Source organism: Triturus cristatus, chromosome 3_1 (genome assembly GCF_964204655.1).
Source record: "Triturus cristatus chromosome 3_1, aTriCri1.1, whole genome shotgun sequence".
In the NCBI taxonomy this organism is placed as follows: domain Eukaryota; kingdom Metazoa; phylum Chordata; class Amphibia; order Caudata; family Salamandridae; genus Triturus; species Triturus cristatus.
Window position 1 is genome coordinate 730,474,133 of NC_140583.1, and position 19,575 is coordinate 730,493,707.

General features: G+C 44.3%; 1 protein-coding gene across 1 annotated transcript in view; it reads right to left on the minus strand.

Moving 5' to 3' along the window:
- The window catches only part of POLR2L (RNA polymerase II, I and III subunit L), a 43,229-nt gene extending 23,976 nt beyond the window's left edge, over window positions 1–19,253 (minus strand). Inside the window, exons 1-2 of the mRNA XM_085644885.1 lie at window positions 19,114–19,253; window positions 3,937–4,077 (exon numbers count right to left, since the gene is read on the minus strand). Of these exons, the coding sequence (XP_085501011.1) occupies window positions 3,937–4,031 (95 nt within the window). The 5' untranslated portion in view covers window positions 4,032–4,077; window positions 19,114–19,253. The remainder of the gene's footprint in view (window positions 1–3,936; window positions 4,078–19,113) is intronic.
- Between the last annotated feature and the right edge of the window lie 322 nt (window positions 19,254–19,575).

Here is a 19,575-nt window from a genome sequence, read left to right on the forward strand (position 1 = left end):
TAAGAGCTATAAGTCTCATTGGTCTTATAGACTTAGGTTCACTTGTAGGGCATGGTTTCAGTGCCAAACCAACTCTTATAGGGTGGGGTAAGAGAAAAATATAGTCAATAGTTGTTCCATCAAGGTCAATGGGAGAACGGGTTAAATCAGGTGACGCTATTTCTACAAGCAATAGTGATCATAACCCTACAGAGCTCTAATTTTTAACACCTAGAGGTGCAGTAAGTAATATTAACCCTGGTTTCATTGGGATGGAGCCTATCGATGAGGGGCATAGAATTAGGTGGCGTAATACTCTGAACTTTGAGTCATTTAAGTCCCTTGTGGTTACTAACATGAACCTGCTTATGAATCTTTTGCTTAGGGCTGATCCTCCTCCAGATGAGGCTCTGGAAGCTTTTGGGAGCCTTACTAAATCTATTAAATAAATTATGAAGAGCCTCTCCTCCCCAGTGAAGCAAATTAAATCTGGGTGGTTTGATCGAGAATATAGACCAGCGAATCAGAGGTTAAGGGAGACTCTGAATACTAGGCCAATAAGCAGACAAGACATTATACAGGCAAGATCAAGGTATAAGAGGCTATAAAACATAGTATTTTCTTTCTAAGGGAGGAATCATGGGACAACTAATGACCGCCTGTGCCAAGAGGGACTCTGGGAGCTTCTGGCAAATAGTTAGGGGTAGCGACTCTCTTCTACTTTGTTAACGATGATATAAGTAACAATATTTAAATCGGAACAGTGGCTGCAATATTTACTCAGGTGACATAAGAAGACATAAAGAAGGTGATTAGCACATAATCGAGTTCCCTAGTCCTTTAACAACTGAGTTCGAGGAAACAAGAGACGATTAGCCTTAGTCCAGCCAATAGGGCGCCCGTCCCTCATGGAATCCCAATGGATTTATATAAACTAAATATTCCATTTTGGGCACCTATGCTAAATAACATTCTCAATGCAGTTGCAGCAAGAGAAATATCACAGAATTGCAGGTGTGCTACAATTGTGCCAGTTTTTTAAAAAACTGGAACATCAGAACCCTTGCTTCTACCGGCCAATCTCTTTGCTAAATTCAATTTTAAAGGTGGCTGGACGAGTTATTTCGGGGAGTTTAGAGGAATGGGCTCAAACTAGTAATATTTTAAGCCCAGTATGGTTTTAGGGAGGGGAAGGGAACTATGGAGCAATGCTTAAATGTAGAGCTGATGATAGGCAAATATGTGGTGGCATAGAAAAGTACAACCCACCTAGCATTCATGGATTCAAGCAGAGCTTTTGACCAAGTTAATAGATCAAAGTTATGGCTGATATTATCGGATATGGGTTTGCCACAAAACATGATCAATTTTTTTTATGAGCTATGCACTCTGAGCTAGCCGCTTCCTTTAGGTTTGGTAAGAAGGGGAGTGCACTGACTCTTTTAGCCTTCCAAGAGGTATCAGGCAGGGTTCCGTACTGGCACCCCTTTTATTCTGATTGTACATCAATGGCTTAAATAGGTTTCTGATGGAAAATGGAAAGGATATGCCTAAGGTAAATTCTGCTTTTGTCCACTCTCGTTTGTATGTAGATGATACGGTTCTATTATGTCGGACAGCTAATGTCTTAAGAAAATTGGTGCATTGGTTTGTAAGTTTTATGAACGACATCGATTTAGACACTCGTATTTCCAAAACCCATAAAATGATCTGTGGGAACACTACCACCAAAGTTAAGTCTATATGTATTCAAGGTAGTGCAATCTCGCGGGTTAGCTCTTTTCCATACTTGTGAGTCACTTTCGACGATCACAGCAACTAGGGCCCACGTATGCCTATTAGAGGTCGACATAATCAAGATTGTGCTGTTCTTTTTAAGTTTTCCACCTAAATAGGCAATAAACCTATAGTTCTCCCTCTCCAGATTTATAGGATGAAATGTCTGCCAGTACTTCTGTATGGTGCGGCCTTCTGGGGTTATCTTAATTCTCTAAACATACAGAGGGAAGAGAATCGATTTTGCTGAACACTGCCCAGGATTGGCCTGGCAAGCTCCAACACCTTTATTCTAGATGAATTGGGCCTGGGTTCGTGAAGACACTGTAAAAACAGCCCCATTACTTTCATGGGTCTCAGTTTGGGTGTGGGGACCATACCATACAGCTTTTATTCGGGAACTAATTAACGATTGTCTGGACTGTGATCTGGGGCACAAGATACAATGGCTGGCATATAGAAATAACTTGGCCACGGATTTGGAGCGCCCGGAGCTATATTATGCTCCCCAGTCCATTGTTAAAGCGGATGGGAAGAGGATAAATGAGAAATATTTCTGACAAACCATGGACACGAGGGAATCGAGGGCCCTGGAAAAAAATCTTAAGAGCCTGTAAGATAATACAAACAAACCCTTGTACAGAGCCTTATCTTACATGAAAAATGCCTGAGAGAGATCCCTGCTCATAAGGTTTTCTTTTGGGCTAAATACGGTGCAGTCTCTCTTTCCCTCCTGGTCAATATGATAGTAATTCCATTTTAACATGGCCGTGTGATGGAATGTCCTTACAAACCTTGAATCATTTGGTACTATTCTATCCGACATATTTTCTATGAAAAAAATATTTGCTTCCTGTTTTAAAGTCTAGAGGTTTTAACCAATATAGACCTGCTTTTTTGCACCTACAATTATTTTTAGATCCAACTGTTATTTTAGCTGCCGTAGCCTTTTTGAAGTGTGCCCTAAATGTGAATGCTGCTATATATGTTTAACTGTCTTATCTAGTACTAAAGTATGATACCTCACTGTATACTGCAGTTTTAATATTAACGCTCGATGGAATTGTTTTGCTTCTTTTTAACTTGTAGATACCCTTATAGCTGTTTTTATGATAGGAATTGCAATTATAAAAGTTTTTAGATTGTACTTTTGCGATTAGTAATTAATAATCAAACGAGGAAATCTTGAAAGACTGACAGGGAGTATAACTATCGGCACTAGCTCAAACTACTGCCATCACTTACTTCTGTTTGTGGACCCTGCAAATAAGAGGATTTGTTCTTGAGTCAGCTGCCTGTGGTTGGAGTCCAGCCACTACAAGACTGGGAGGTGTCCAACTCCTAAACCATATGATGTTCCTGGACTAGTATCCCTCTGACAGAAAATCTCACATTTTTTTATCTCAACAGGCCCAGCTTCTATCTCCAGATGGACAACTGTTCATGCACAGGATGCCATCCATACTTTAAGCTTCTGCTCCCCTTATGCCTTGCATTATTCTCCATGCTCCAACCTTCCGGTTTACTCAACCAGACATCTAGATGTGGAATCTCTTTATGCAATACCTCTCTACCAGCCAGGGTGGAAAGTGCATTTTGGGGCCGTTTTATTGTTGGTTTCTCTCCCCCCCCCAAATCAAAAAGCTCCTTCCTCACTATCTTCCCCATCCAGTGCTTTGAAGTTGCCTCTGAGATGGATTTAGTGTTTTAGCAACAGCAAACATATCAGACTAGTGGGACTTTCTTGGCTTAAGTTACTGATTCGTTCAAGGCCCGAAATGTATTTCCATTCATAAGAACTACTTTTTGTATAAAGAGTTCTACTTTATAATACACACACAGTGTGTTTATAATACTGGGATTAAAACTGGCCAGCACAAAAATGCCCCTTGCATAGCACAGCCAGGTTCACCAGCATATCACATAAAGTCAAGAACATACTTAGGACAGTACGCGTCTCATCTGTTCTAATACATTTCGCCACAAGCACACCAGTGACTTCAGTTGTCACCTCGCACTCCTCTCATTCTGTTAATCTTCTTAATCAATAACACAAAGTGATAAATGGACAATAATACAGAACCGTAAAAATCAGTGAGTGAAATGGTACTTGCGTGTAAACAGTGAAAAGCTCCAAGTAGTATTGAAAAGGTGGTACCATATAACATTAAAAATGCATACCCTTCTGTGTATTCCGCCTGCAGGAGTCCGAGATATGCCTCCCATTTATTGCCGACAATTTTTCCACAGGTGAAACACCTCACTGGGATAATCATGATTCTCAGCAGTTGGCCAGCAAGAAGAGAACAGAAGAGCCGGTGTCTGCAGAGAAAGCAAAAAAAATACATTACAGAATATAGCCCTGGGAATTACAAGGGGAAAGAATTGTTGATGAACTGCAGGTTTTTGTCTGGGTGTTAGTTTGTAGGGATTGCAGTTTTCTACTTCCAAGACAGCAGATTTAAGATCACAATGTTTTTGCAAGATAAAATGCTTGTACTTTCTTTCCATGCTTGGTAATGAAGCACACTATTTAATGTTCAGAAACATCTAACTTAACTGCCTCTCTGTACTTCTGTATACCCAAACGATCACCGCCTGGACACTCATTAGTAAACGACCAAGATTTTGAGAGCTGCCAAAGTCGTTCTTGTACAAGAGCTTTACACCCAAATCCCAGAGTGTTTAGCCCATGCTTGGTAGGTGTGCAGCCGGATTCTTCTCAGTTATCTAATAGAAGATGACCTGACCCAGTACCCGGAGATCAAAATTTTGCTGGCGGTTTCTCAGCAATTTGATGAAAGAGGCCTCAGAAATTGGCCTCATGAAGGAGCTGGCAAGGTGATGGTTCGGCCAAGTGGTAGTGGTTAATGGAAGGATGAAGAGGGGTACGATAGGAATGGAGTGCTAGGTCCAGCCATACTACAAGTTTAGTCTTTGATGCTCTAGAATCGATCTCCCCAGGGGTTGCACGAGTATTTTCTGGTATCGGACAATTATTAATATCCAAACCTTCAATGTTACTGCCTATATGCAGGATGGTAGCATATCGTAAGGAATATTTTTTCAGAAAATACGCATAAACGAATGCCTAACCAAACCCAACATTTTGTGTGTATTACTGGCTATAGATCTCCTACGTTCTCAGCCTGTCAAGTAACCTGCAAGTAGCACGACAACGAACTGCTTTTTGAGTTAATCCACAACTTTGTGTAGCCTGTACCGTATGAATCATTTTGTATACACAGTAACATTACTATTGTGGGCCAGGTGCTCACCTTTTGTCGCCAGTTGGTGTGGACTGGAACTTAGTTCTTTTCTGCAAAAAAAGTATGCATATTGGGGCTCCTAATCCACATTTTCCTACCTTTAGAGCAAATGCTACCTCTTCTACTATTCACCTCAGGTAGCGTTAGCCACAGATCTGGTTTCAAGCCGAAACACAGTTTTCTGCAGCTCACCCCATATCAATTACATGCTCCGTCTTGGGCAAACACCACCTAGTGTCTTCCTGCACTCTATTTGCAACTATTAGATGAGAGATCCTGAACGAACTGGCTTTTATGAAGAGTACATCTGGACCCGCGCAATGGGAGACAATGGGGTAGTTTTGCCCAAAGAAGTCTGAGGTAAGTGCAGTTGCACACAAACTGGATGAAATACTTAGCACCTGTCAAGCTATGGAACAAGGCACCCTATCCATGAATCCTTTATCTCCCTTGAGGAAATCCACTTAAATTGGACACATGCAACATACATAGTCACCAGTGAGGAAAACGATTTCCACACAAGTAAACATTGACTTGTTTAACCGGATTCAGGCGCTATGCATTGGGGACTGGAAACCCTGGCATTCATAAGCTGGAGGCCCCTTACATTGTACCTCAGAGACCATTAGGCCTAGGTCATCACCCCTGCCAGATGCACTGTCCCTAGTCAGCAACTGAGCCATGGAGGTGCATGTCTCTTGTTCTGCATACAGGGCTGGAACGTTATACCAGCATGCATTCCTTATTTGGGTGTGTTTTTGGGATGGTACTGGCCCTATGAGTTTCCACTACTGGAATCTCAGACTGATGAAGGATCCAGTTAAGCCAGACAGCTGCTATGCCAATTTGCTACGACCTGACATCACTGAAGCTTGCCTTGGTGCTCCTTTGGCTGGTCCAGAAACTAGGCTTGGCACCTGCAGTGGATACCCTGTAGATAGAGGAAAGTATGCCTAAACGTGGGTCCAGGGCTCACCATGCCACTGGATTCAAGCTAGCCTGGCTGATATGGGGTGATGCCCCGAAACCGGCCCCAGGATGCTGGTTTCCGTTCCAGGGAGGACCTGGATTGGCAGTTTGGCCTGGACTGTTCCCATGAGGAACAGGGTCAAGACTGATTTGCATATGGCTGGCTCTGAACTGGGGTGGCATGGTGAGCAAAAGAACAATAGATTTAACCAAGAACTCTTGACTGGAGGTGAAGGTTTGATTTGCTCTGCTTTCCGTCCATCATCTGTGTGTCTTTTCCTTTCTCGGCCTAAGTGCACCGGGTATACGCAGACGGGAGATCACGTGCTCACCATGCCACTGGATTCAAGCTAGCTTGGCTGATGGGTGATGCTCCGAAACTGGTCCCAGGATGCTGGTTTCCGTTCCAGGGAGGACCTGGCTTTTCAGTTCTGTCTGGACTGTTCACATGAGGCACTCTGACGCACATGATCATAAAGGCCAGATTTTTCCTGACCGAGTTTGTTGTTCGGTTTCTGCAGGTAGCTAATGTTGATGCCACCCCTGCCACCGGTTGTCTCCAGCTAGGGCAAGTGCTAGGCTGGTGCACTGCAAGGAATGCATACCATCTTCAGAGGAGGAATCATCATAGGGAGATAGAAGATTTATAGTGGGTTTGCTACATTTCCAATATTTTAACAAGATTATCAATTGGGAGAGGAAACCCACTTCATTTAACACAAGTGTATTACAGGTGTGTATTGTAAATGGATAATAGTTGTACTGCTGGGGCACACTGAATCGTGGGACAGTCCTCACATATTCCATGTTTTGTGATGCTTCATGTGATCACCATTTGTATAGCGTCTTCTTCCGGGCACAGTTGGCACGGGAAATTTACTCAGCCAGATGTGTGCAGCTTTGATTTTCAAATACTGTAAATCACTGAAACAAGTTGTTGTGCGTGATTCGGGCTGCTGACGCCCAGCTTCTTCTTACTGGGAGCATTGGGGACAAAAAGGGGGGCATTGTGCCTCCCGGTACTCTGCATGCCCTGGGAAGTGGAGCTTACCCATTCCTCACTAGGTTGCCTGACCTCCCCCCCTCCCTAGGAATCCCTTCTAGAGAACCCAACTCTTCTGAACTGGTAGCAGCAGCAGCGTATAGACCGAATGTAGATGAATAGATAGAGCCTTGAACTTCTGGTGTTAATTCTGGTAGCACGTTATTCAATACTCACAGTTCACACTGAAATAATACATTTTATATAGCACCTACGTAGCACCCGAGCAGCCTCGGTGTGCTGGGACGCTTATAGAAGAATTTCCGCTGTCGGAGAGGATGAGAGGCATGTTGTCACACCTTGACAGATATGTTCTGGTTGGGGGGTGGGGGTGGGGCTGTACACTGCTGTCCTAGTTGGGCAATGGGGGTGAACAGACATCTTTTCATGGTCTTAATCTTACCTAAATGATGAGCCCTTGTTGTCATGCTGCTGAATTAAATACAAACATATGGAATCACCTCCCCAAACAGTAGAAGTGTACCGTCTTTATTTCTATGTTTTGTGGGCAGAGATCAGACAGTGAAGTAAGAGTGGAGAGAGTTTGGACAGTGTTTCCCCCATTAGAAATTTAATAAGAGCCTGGTTAGGAAGGGGCTGCTGTCTTGTTGTCTTTCCGGAGTACTGCATGATGGAGGCACGGGGGAGAAGGAGGGAGAGTGCAAGAGATAGACTGCATTCCTCCTCTCTGCGATCATATCCTACTCCAAGTCACATTGATGTTTGCCTTAATCGTCATTATTGCACCTCTACAAGGTTTCCACAACCTCATCTGTAAAAGTCATACCCAGGGCCACTGGAATTATACGGCAGGGGAGGGCCAAATAATACGACTGGGTTGAGTAAATTATGTGACAAGAAAAGGAAAATTATGTGGCGCAATGCAGCACACATTGCGATAGCATTACTTCATTGGTTTGTTATTTTTACACTAGTTAACACGGTCTGGGCATCAGTTGCACCTCAATAGTACCGGCTTACCACCCAAATATGGCAATAATCAACAGACATGGTGACCATTCACCCTTTACAAATGCCCTTCCATTGTGCAGTAACATATTGTTGCATTTAGTAACTTTTGAACCGTTTGAGCTAGAAACTTATTTTGAAATCTGCGAATTATTCAGTAGATGATGCATTATATGGCAAATGCGACATTTCTATACTTATTAGGAAACACTACATCCGCACATTCACATAATTACAGAGTTCCTGGTCATACCTCTGCAACCTAGCAATACCCAATTGCCTGTAGGTCATCTGTTAATATCACCAACCAATGCATGAGTTCATATATCCCCCTCTTCCACTAAAGATCACACTTAACTCAATTTATTATACCACATAAAAACTGGTGTAAATGCTTAGCATGGAGTCCTTAAGAGGGCAAGACTAATCTCGATAACCAAAAATAATCCGCCCCCCCCAAACAAATGCATGTTGTTCAACATAAAGCGCCAAAATACCACTTATGGGGTAGTGTTAAAAGCAATTACAGTAAAGTACACTATATAACAGATTAACAATATACTCCGAGGTAGGGGAATCACTTCTAATTTATACAGACTGCATAATAATTTCCTGGCGATTAGCCAGTACTGTACCAATCCACGGCAATAAACCTCCCCTCACAAACTGAACAGAAATGAAATATAACTAAATGGATCGGTCACATGCTGCTGGCCAACAGCAGGTCCCAACTAGTTACATGCTATAACTGCATTCTGAATCTCACATTGGCAATAATGTTTACGGTAAATGCGCCACCTCCGCCCACAAACACCTCCCTGGACAGCCAATAATCCAACCTGGACCACGTACCATGGACTGAGGACACAAATGTACCCTCCCGTTGTATGCGGATTGTGCAGGTGCCATGCGTCCACCATATCGCTTTCTTCCATACCTTCACAAATAACCTTTGCGGATTGTCTGCAGTGCCATTCAGATACTGCCATCCTAGCCATGGTAGGTTCTAGGTATGTATTAAGATCTCCTCCACCCCACCGAACTATGCCTGTGGCCAGTTCATGTACATGCCTCCATACAGAGGCAAAACTCTGGATCATCCACATTTGGCCCATATGTATTAACCAAGGTATGGGATGTACCAATGAAGTACCTTCCCTGGGTGTCCACCCTGGAGTTTGTCACTGTGAAGAGGATGTCCCATTTAACTAGTATCACCACCCCACGTGCATATGAAGAATAGGACGAGGCCAACCTATAAACCGCCCAGAGCATTCCTAGATTCTGATCAGTGAGCCACTTTAAATGAGTCCTACAGGAGAGCAATTTCTATGTGATGTCTGTCTAGGAACTGGAGGACTAAACGTGTCTTGCAGGGATTGTTTAGCCTTTTGACATTCCGTGTGAGGAAGTTTAATTTATCCCTTAATCTAGCTAACTGAGAGTTTTACCTGTATATGTGACAGGTGTATGCCCCCAGAGAACAAATATATGCCATGTTAGCACACGGTGGGTAGTCCGTCGGTGCCAATGTCTCAAACTACCCTTTCTAACCCCACCATCTCCACTTTGGTATCAGAACTGTGCCAAATACTCACCCGCACAGAATGGCAAACAACAAAACAAACATTTTAATAAAAAGGTAGATACGAAAAACAGGTCTACTCATCGCAAACATTCAGGATGTTCCCTTGTGGGGTCACCAGACACTCATATCCCCCTGTACGTAACAGAGATGACTGACCCTTAATGTTTGCCACCCCTGATCATCACAGGGGGTTCGTTGTCCACATGTTGTGGCATACACCTTTTGCCAGAATCTCAGTCATCCAGCTTGTGGCATGGGCCCCTAGAATATCTGAATCAAAACTATGAGAGAAAACAAAGAGCTCAGTCCTTGGTCATACCGCCTCCTTCTCATTTTTTTTAACTGAGATTTTTATAGCACGAACTTGACCCAAAAGGCATTGTTATCAGAGCGTTTTAACACAAGCACCAGTTGCGTTACATGAGTACACATTCATTTTTGTTAGGCACAGGGAGATTAAGCGATTTGCCCAGAATCACGGTATGTTGCGTCCTTGCCGAGACTCGAACCGGTTTCCTTAATTTTATGTGGGCCGCCCTAGCCGTTAGGCCAACTCCTCTCCTCCATGTCGTCTTCAGGATGGTCTTTCTTCCACTGTGAAAGGGACTGAAGGAACCTTTTGGTAGCTTTGGGCGTCACGTAGACGGTCCGTTTCCCTTTATAAGAGATACAGAGGCTTGGCTGGATAGAGCATTGCATATTTAAACTCAACTTTCTGCAACTGTTTTTTCACCAGTAGAAATTCCCTGCGGACCGCTTGGTCTGCCATCATGAAGTCAGGAAAGAATACAATCTGATTTCCTTGGCAAACTAGGTCTAGTTTTTCGCATGCCAATTTCAAGACTATCTTTATAATTCAGAAATTTGGCAATTATTTGGTGCAGGGTCGTGCCAGGCGGGGGGCATGCGAACACCGAGCAAGGGCTCGCTCTACCACCAGAAGATGTGATAAGCTATCAGCTCCGAAGATAATGGTCAACACTGTCTCCACGTAAGCTTCTATCTTGCCAGTATTTGGTGGACTCTGGCACACCAGTTATTCAGAGATTGCGGCATGACCATGCTTCAACGTCCTCGTTTTTCGCTTGAATGACCACCAACACTTTTTCAATGTTGAGGCATTTCCACCGCATTGAATTGACATCTTCAGTCGTCAATATTCTCTGCTCTGTCTTGATTCTCATGGCATGCTGGTCTAGTTTGGTATCCATATTGTCCATACAGAGACTTAATGCATCTATTTTCCCAATGATTGATTGTAAACTCGCATGCATCGCTAGTACTGTAGTCTCCAGCATGGTCCATTCCTGCGCCCCTGCAGGTTGCTTCACCCTGCCCCGCCCCCACCATTATACCCTGGAAAGGTTTTGTGGAGCTTCTTGTTTCAAAATCCAACTGAGTTCGATTGTGGTCAGTCTTTGCCATCTTTACCAGCAATTCAGTCGAAAAGTGCTCCCGGCCCTCGAGCCCTGCACGCTTACACGACTGAGGTCGATTGGAGCCTGTATTTATTTGAGCCCTACTCTGCACTCACCTCTGATGTCCCAACTTGAGGTGGTGCACTGTCACCTCGCGGCAAGTGCAGTGCTGCTTGACGTTTAGCCGTCAGGTGGAAATTATCTTGTGCGTGCGATTACTTCATATATCACTTCCTTCAGCACAGTTTTACTTTGCCAAGTCACACATGCTGCCAGCAGAGCCCAAGCGCCTCTAGATCGCCGTCAGCCTCATGCATTTACACATTCCTCAGTGTATTTGCCCCGCTACTTCTGAATCCAACAAGTAAACTTTTAATGCACCCATCATTTGTCCCTTCGCAAAATAAGGGGGCCGCACTGACAAACCCCTTTTCACTCATGTGCCTCGCACCTGCTTATGCGGTAAAAAAAAAAATGGTTCGGGTGTGGCCAAAAGGTCCAATAATAAAGTGATCCTAAGGAGAGCACTTATGGTTAGAGAGTTGAAGATTAATTATTTTAAAGGAGCAAAAAAATTAATAATGTACATAGGGACATAAGTCAGTTCATGTGAAACATTTATTTCCACAACAATAGAATTCAGGTGCTCACGCAATAAGTGAAAGAGGTGTGACGTGCAGAGTGATGGTGAAGTTTTGCATTGACAACAATAGTGTAAAACTCCTCAAGCAACTTCATAGAATAGGAAGAGTATTGTTGTAAAAGGTCAACGGCGTTTCGATCTCAACTGTTCGAGATCATCATCAGGACTTATAACGGAAGAGCAAGCTGAATCTAAAATGAGGAAAAACGGGCAAATAAATAAGCTATAGCTTGATCCCTACATGTAGTATAATTAATACAATCAGAGGCTCCTTTTTATTAAAAACATAATGACATATATAAATATATATTACTCCTGAATTATTCTGTATAACATGTCTAGGGGTCAAGGTAGGTGTGGAAATACATGAATTAAGGCAAATACAGAAGCGAAAGACATGATTTAAAGGCAATTCGGAAGCGAAAGTCAACGATGTAAATTACAAGTGGTGAAAGTATTTAAACGGTGGAAAAGAGAAGATAAATAGTAGCGATTCAGAAGCAAAAGACCAGTAATGGTGAAAATGCTGCATGTGAATACGCAAGCATAGGTGGGAGTACAAGGAATAATTTGCACTAGTAGGAAGGTAGAGTTGAGAGCGCAGATGAAGCTGGGTAGCAACCCGCTAAATGAGAGAAGGGGGGGGGGGGGGGGGGGAAGAGGGAGAACACTCAAGAGTAGACTTACTGATGCAATTATTCGTAGCGCAAGGAAAAGCAATTGAGGGCTTCAGAAAACACCTTTAAAGTCGACGTAGAAAATTCAAGCTCAGTGGAAAGGAAGGAGAAGGAATGTCTGGAGCCAAGTAGGCCTGGGGTTAGTGGCAATGCAACGATAAACCCATGGCAGCAGGCAGCACATGCGAGTAGCTGGCCTGGCATATGCTGTCCACTATTCTAGTGGGCACAAACAATCCGGAGGTCTAACATTAACGTTTTACAAAAACTGTTCATATTTGTCCTCCTTCTAAATATAGTTCAGGGATATCTTGAAAAAAAGTGTATCCTCTTATTTCATTCTCTCTCTCTCTCCTTTGAAACTTGTACTTCAAGTTAACACTTTGCTTAACACTGGCCTTTAATCCAAAGCGTACCCAGTTCAAGGTACCTGAAGCATAAACTGATCTTCCCAGAATCACATACTGGTTAAGAAAGATATTTGGGTTTCCCAGGAAGGTTTTATGGTTTTCAAATCCATAGTGTTAGCCTTCCGAACTCTAACCTTACTGCAGGCTGGCTTCAGGCAGCTGTCTCACTCACTCTTATTGAATCTGTAAAGCTATACGCCCCCTGCCCATACCGGATTTTGACCAGAACACGAGCATCAATGTATGATCGTATGTAGGCACTGCTAGATACTGTTAGGCGATCCAGCCTGTGACTGAAAAAAGTTCATTACAGCTGTCTGTGGGCAAGAAGCCAGTAAACTGGGTCAAAATTGGAGTTGTTAGTCCGGGTCAAAGCCCTTCCAATGCCTTTCCAAGATTGAGGTAGAAATGGACACTGAACATAAAGACCTAGAAACTGTTGACGAGGCCCTGGCAGTATGAAGACCTCCTTTGTGTGTCCCATCCTGGTAGGTGTAGGGCCAGCTTCTTTGTTACCTTTTCACCCACCATAAAACCAGAGCTTCACCCACCATAAAACCAGAGCATCGCCAAAGCTTTGCCTATACACAAGGTTTGCAAATTCTCCTGCATCCGGGAAAGGGGGCAGTCTCCGGCATCCGGGAAAGGGGGCAGTCTCCGGCCTCCGGGAAAGGGGGCACGGGGACTACGAATGTCCATGTGAAAGGAGACAGTATGAGACTGACTGCAACTGAAAACATCTGTGCCCCTCCCAAGCTGTATTCCCATATCTGATGATTTACTGTTATCTCCATGGAAAAGACCAGGATAACTTCCACAAAATGCCTCTGTTACAGCCTCTTAGGCCTAAGCAGGTACCAGAACTCTAGGGGAAGCGGCTCCCTCCTGAGTAACGATGTCAATTCCTGCGATTATATCACAGGGACAGGCATCACATGATGTTATTTATGGCAACATCATTGTCACGCTAATTATTAATTTTGAAAATTGTCAAAAAACGTTACCAAATGAAGTATGCACATAGATGGTAGATAGGGGCACAAACTGAAGAGCCGAGAAGTGAGAATGGAAGAGATGGCAGCGGAGAGTCAGTGACAGGTCAAAGTGAAAGTAACTGCGTGGAGCTCAGCCTTGCTTTACAGTGAACCGTTTTCTAAAATGTCCCTGATAAATAGAGCAATCTCCAACCTGAAGGGACACACACATTTCTCTCCTAACCAAAGTCTATATTATGCTGTCAAATTACGGCCCAGTATGCGCTTTTCCACTGATGTCTATTTTTTACTGCAATATGTTTTAGGGAAATGATGGCTCAACTACTAATATACGCAAACCTCTCTCTACAACAGGGCGCGTAATCTCCCGATGAGCACAGAAACGGACAATGCCTCTGTTATGCATTTAAGGGCGGCCTCCTGCTACGAAAAGAACCTCACACTGCAAATGTTAATTACTTAAATACACCGGACTCCGGAAATACGACTATGGGATCAATAACAGCACGATGGCTAGTACGGTTTGTCCCCTCCACAACAAACCACCAGCATGGGTTTGCAAACAGCATGCAATGCTTAAGAGTGAAACTAACACAGGAAGACTCTTCTTTCTGGGTCAACTAAAATGGCCTTGTACCCACCAATGATGTCACTGATGGCTAGATGTATCTGTGTGAGCCGAGTCCTTGCTCGCTAACTTCCAACAAGCATTGGCATAGCCAACAGGTCTCGCTTTTGGGACCTTATAAGTGTTTAGTTATCCAGCACAATATCCTTGGTGCAACAACATCAACTGCATGGCAAAACACATATAAGGACCCAAAGGCGAGACCTATTGGCTATGCCAATGCTTGTTCTTATTTTTGCACCGGCAGGGACATTAAAATACCAGTCATGTCGGTAATAAACGGCCAGGTGGTAACCCTAATCATGACAGAATTAGGCTGCAGAGGACTCCGCAAATTTATAGACCAAAACTGAGGAAAGATGCTCTGTGGGGGTTTAGACATCTGAATCCTGATCGACAGCATCGTGTCTGTTCCAATACTGTGGTAAACGCATTCTCAGTGGTTCCCAATGGTGATGTGCAGCCTCCCCACAAGGCTTGCCACATGGATCTGGTGGCAGGAAGCCCCGTTGGCACGAGCCCTCTTTCCCATCCTCTGAATGTTTCATCGAGTTCCGGTTGCCACCTGCCAATGTTCTGCCGCAGGAAATCTGCTGGATGGGAGAATAATACAGCTCTATTTGAAAAGCTTAATTTCCAAAAGCCTGCCTGCTACATCACCCGGAGACTCACAGAACAAATGGAACACAATGGTTGCCCAAGCAATCATGTCAACGCTGTTTTTCATGAAGAGCTGGTCAGTGACGCGACAGGCGCTTTGCACGTACAAAGTATGAATGGGTGTATGCCGTCCAGATCACGCATGCTCGCGCACGCGCATATCCATGCACTCAATTCTATCCACACTCTGTGGATATGTAATACCTCCCGGAGAAATGTCAATAGGCTAATAATCATTACTCACTCTGACTGACTAAGTGATGTAGATGATGTCAGAAGTTGGATGACAACATCCGAACCTTCAAAACAAAACTACTCTCCAGAATACGAACCAAATATTCACGGCAGCCTTGGAAGCCAGCGCTCAGCGACGTCGCTCACGGGGCAGAACTATGTCGGTGGCACATGCTGAAGTTGTAGCCAAGTGTGGATTCTTAGCCAACTCTGCCTTTGGCACGCACAAAACGTGAAGTGCAATGGGGGTCATGGGGCCAACCAGGGCACCAGTCCTAAACAAGCCACCCGTGACGCTGGGCCATGAAGAGCCGAAAAACCCCACCGCTATATTACAAGCGTGCTGAGCTACAAATCCGAGCTGCCAAGGGAGGGGGTGGCAAATGGTGATCACTTTCGCGGCCGCTTTGATGTTCTCAGTGGCCGCGCGGCTCACTGAGAACATCAAAGCAGCCGCGAAAGTGATCAGGTAGGCTGACAAATGGTGCGCGCGCCCGACGCACATGCACTGTATTTAGAGGCCTGAAAAGCACTAGTTTGCACTGCCAAATCCCCCGTTTACTAAAGCTCTCGTCAGAGCAGCGCTAAAGCGCTGGCTCAGGCGAGACCTAAAAAGGACAAAGCGACCACACCGCGACCTTACCCAGAGGCTCGCGCTGTACAGATCCCAGGGGGCGGAGCTCCGCCGAACACGTGCCGAAAGCACTCGCAGTGACGTCATTGTTCTCTTATTTTGTGAGCAGCGGTAGAACGTTGTTTAGGTGTCCTCAGAGACTCACAGACTGACTAAACTGATAGCTCTGGTCTGTCCACAATGACGTGTGTGTATGGAGCATGGAGATTCCTTCAAGTTAAGCTTTTGGGGGGAGAGAGTTGCACCATGGCATGCACCAAACCTGCAGTTTGAGGCATACAATGAATAGGCACGCAAGAACGAAGTGTAATCCCGAATGGTTGATACACAGTACCAATTCGAAGGTCAGCGTGAATGATGTGAGAGACAGATTGATTTGTAAAAAGCAAGAACAAAACATTTTTATGATGAAAAAAAGAGGGTCAAAGTAAGTGGAAATCCGTGAAGGGATGTGGTTAGAGGTGAAGTTACCGCAGGGTCAAATCCATGCATGAAATGGAGTGAAGGAAACCCAGGATTACAAATGAAAACATGAAAACATGAGCGCATGCAAGACATGCGCTTGGATTTAAACGACAAATAGAAAACACAACACTTCTCTGCAGTATGCAGTTTAAGCCATTATAAAATGTCTTGGCTTCTTGTGCATTTTTTTCAAAGCTTGCCCTACTGAAATGGACAACAAGCAAAGACATGTAAAAATGTACGACAGACCATACGATAACTTTCAAAGACACTAATCGCAGCACTGTAGTACACAGGACTAAGAACAACTCCCCTACCCAGGACTTTGGCCCTCACACCTTTAACTCTTTTTAGGTCTCGGCCTGACGTAGGCAGCGCATGCGCTGCCTCGTCATACGAGGTTTCCTGGAATCGATACGATTCCAGAAGCCTCGTCTCAGCTAAACTTTTGTTTTGCGTCACGAATTGTGCCAAAGGCAGTGCAATGATTGCACTGCAGGCATGTCACTCCCTTATTGTTGCCACCCTGTCTCCTTTTATCTAAGCCCTGCGGGATTGGATCTTTTACCTGCGGTGTTCCACTAGTGCCTATATTTACTGGGGAAGCACTATTTGTTTCCCCTTCCGTCTGTCTTTCTGAGACACAGCTGCTTGTTTACAGCGGCTGCCTGGCCAATCTGTTTTTCTGCCAGGGTGTGTTTGAGTGCGTGTGTGAGATAGAGAGCATCAATGTGTGTGTTGGCATCAATGTATGTGTCTCTGGTCTGTGGGTGTTCGTGTGAGAAGTGGCGCGATGTCTGTGCGTGGGACAGTCACACATTGCGATCCCTGTGTGTCTCTAGCTGCGTGTTGCCGCCCGATGCCACAGGCCTCCTCTCTGCCATGTCGGTGCCACGGAAGATCTGAATTGAAAGGGCTTAGACATTATTTAAATGCCAGGATTAACGTTTCACACATGCCTTCATTTGGGCATAGTTTAAGAAAGAAATCAGTGGATTTACATGTACCGTATAGGACACAGCTGATCCAGAGTAGGAGGTGTTAAATCAGCGCAGTTAAATAATACCTCGGTACATACGAGAGATTGGCGTGTTGAAAAAGTCATCTTTTATGACAAAAGTGCAGAGTCCCGACTTGGGATCTGACATGGTCCAGTGACTTGATTGCTCTGGTCTGACCTGGGTTTTCCTATATTCCTCCCCGCACCTTACTTGTACACATGGCGTGATCCTCTGCCGTTAACTCTACCTTTCTGGACCTCATTTCTGTCATCGATCTGAATTGGAAGGGCTTACACATTATTTAAATGCCAGGATTAATGCCCTGATGACAAACTCAGGTTTAATTCTGCGATCAGGAGTTTGCGCAGGGATTGTAGTGCATAGCTGTGCAATGATGATCCCACTACAGATGTTTTACCCTGGCAGATTTCAGCATGTCTAATCTGATGGAATTTAACAGGGTAAAAGGCCTTGAAAAAAATAATAAACAAATGGAATTTCACACTTTAAACACCGATTCGGAGTGTGAAGACTCGTATCCAAATCGAAAACTTGGAATAGGAGGTATTAATCATACACAATGCATACCTCAGCCCAGGCAGTGATTTTTACTGGGGAGGTAAATACGGTACGGCCCACTTCTATTAAGGTTGTCAGTGTCTTCAAAGTACTCACTCTCTACGACTCACTCATTATCTACTACTCTCTCCACACACGACTCCCCCCTCTCTCTCCACACACGACTCCCCCTCTCTCTCCACACACGACTCCCCCTCTCTCTCCACACACGACCCCCCCTCTCTCTCTCCACACGACTCCCCCACTCACTCTACTATTCACTCACTCTACTATTCACTCACTCTACTATTCACTCACTCTACTATTCACTCTACTAATTATCTCTACTACTCACCTAATTCTCCGCTACGCACTCTCCGCTACGCACTGTCTACTACTCAATTACTCACTCTCTAGTACTCTCTACTACTCATGCTCCACTCTACTACGCACTCCATTACACACTCTACTACTCAATTACTCACTCTAGTACTCTCTACTACTCATTCTCTACTACTCACTCTCTACCTCTTACCTCTCTCTACATCTTACGCTACCTCTCTCTCTCTACTACCCTCTACTTTCTACGCGCACACATATCCACATATATATACACACACATATATAAACATATATACACACACATCTGCATAGCTATATAGATGCATGCATACATATACATGTTATGTACATGAAAGTTTGAAAGACACTAATAAAAGCAAAGCTAAAAAGCCACCTAATTACAAACAGAATTGTTTTAACTTAGAGGGCCGAGACCTATTGCATTTTCAATGCTTGTTCTGAAAGCCACCAACTGATCAATGTATGGATTAGGGTAATTTGTTTACTTCCATTCCCACCACTGTGTAAATTACACAAATCTAATAGATACTTTAGTTTTACACCTATGTATGTTCATTCCAAATCTATATTTCACTATTAGAATCCTATGAAAGTGAATAGCAATGCGCATTCAAGTGGCACCTGCTCACGTGGTATTGCCTGGGAGAGACACGGTTTGGGCTGTATACAAATAGTGATGTAACAAATACTGTGTGGCAACCTAAACGTAAGAAACATACGTAGATAAGGACTGGAGGTATAGCGGATTGAGAAATCTGGACAGACTTCGAAACACGAACTCTAAATCACGCAAAGGCAGTGCATAAACTCAAAAAGTCTGACATTATAAACTTACTAGCACCGTCTGTATGCTTCTCCTGGAAATAGTCGGTAGTCTAAAGCATAGATACTCCAAAGGCGCATGCAATTTGTCCGTATTTTTACTAATTCCGGGTCGCAGAAAAGCCAATCCTCTGCCTGAACAACATTCTTGGAGTCCTCTGTGATTGGGAGGACTGCTAACGTGTAAGAGGGCCTGTGATTTGTTCCACCTCAGCCAATTATAGTGTGCCGCTCGGAAATCCGAAGCTCTGATTGGCTGCGGTGTCCTCTACATGCTTCCGTCCGTGCAGTCGTCCGAAAGCTGGTCCTTTGCCGCTCAGATTTAAGTGACCTGGCAGCCTGAGTTGGCTGTGTCCATTTCTATCCCTTGAGGAGTGTTAATTACGCACATGCTAGGCAGCTGCCGCATGTTCTTTAAGGGTACAGAGGAAAAGGAAGGGGAGCGGGAAGTAGGGCTTCCCATGGTCTCTCTCTC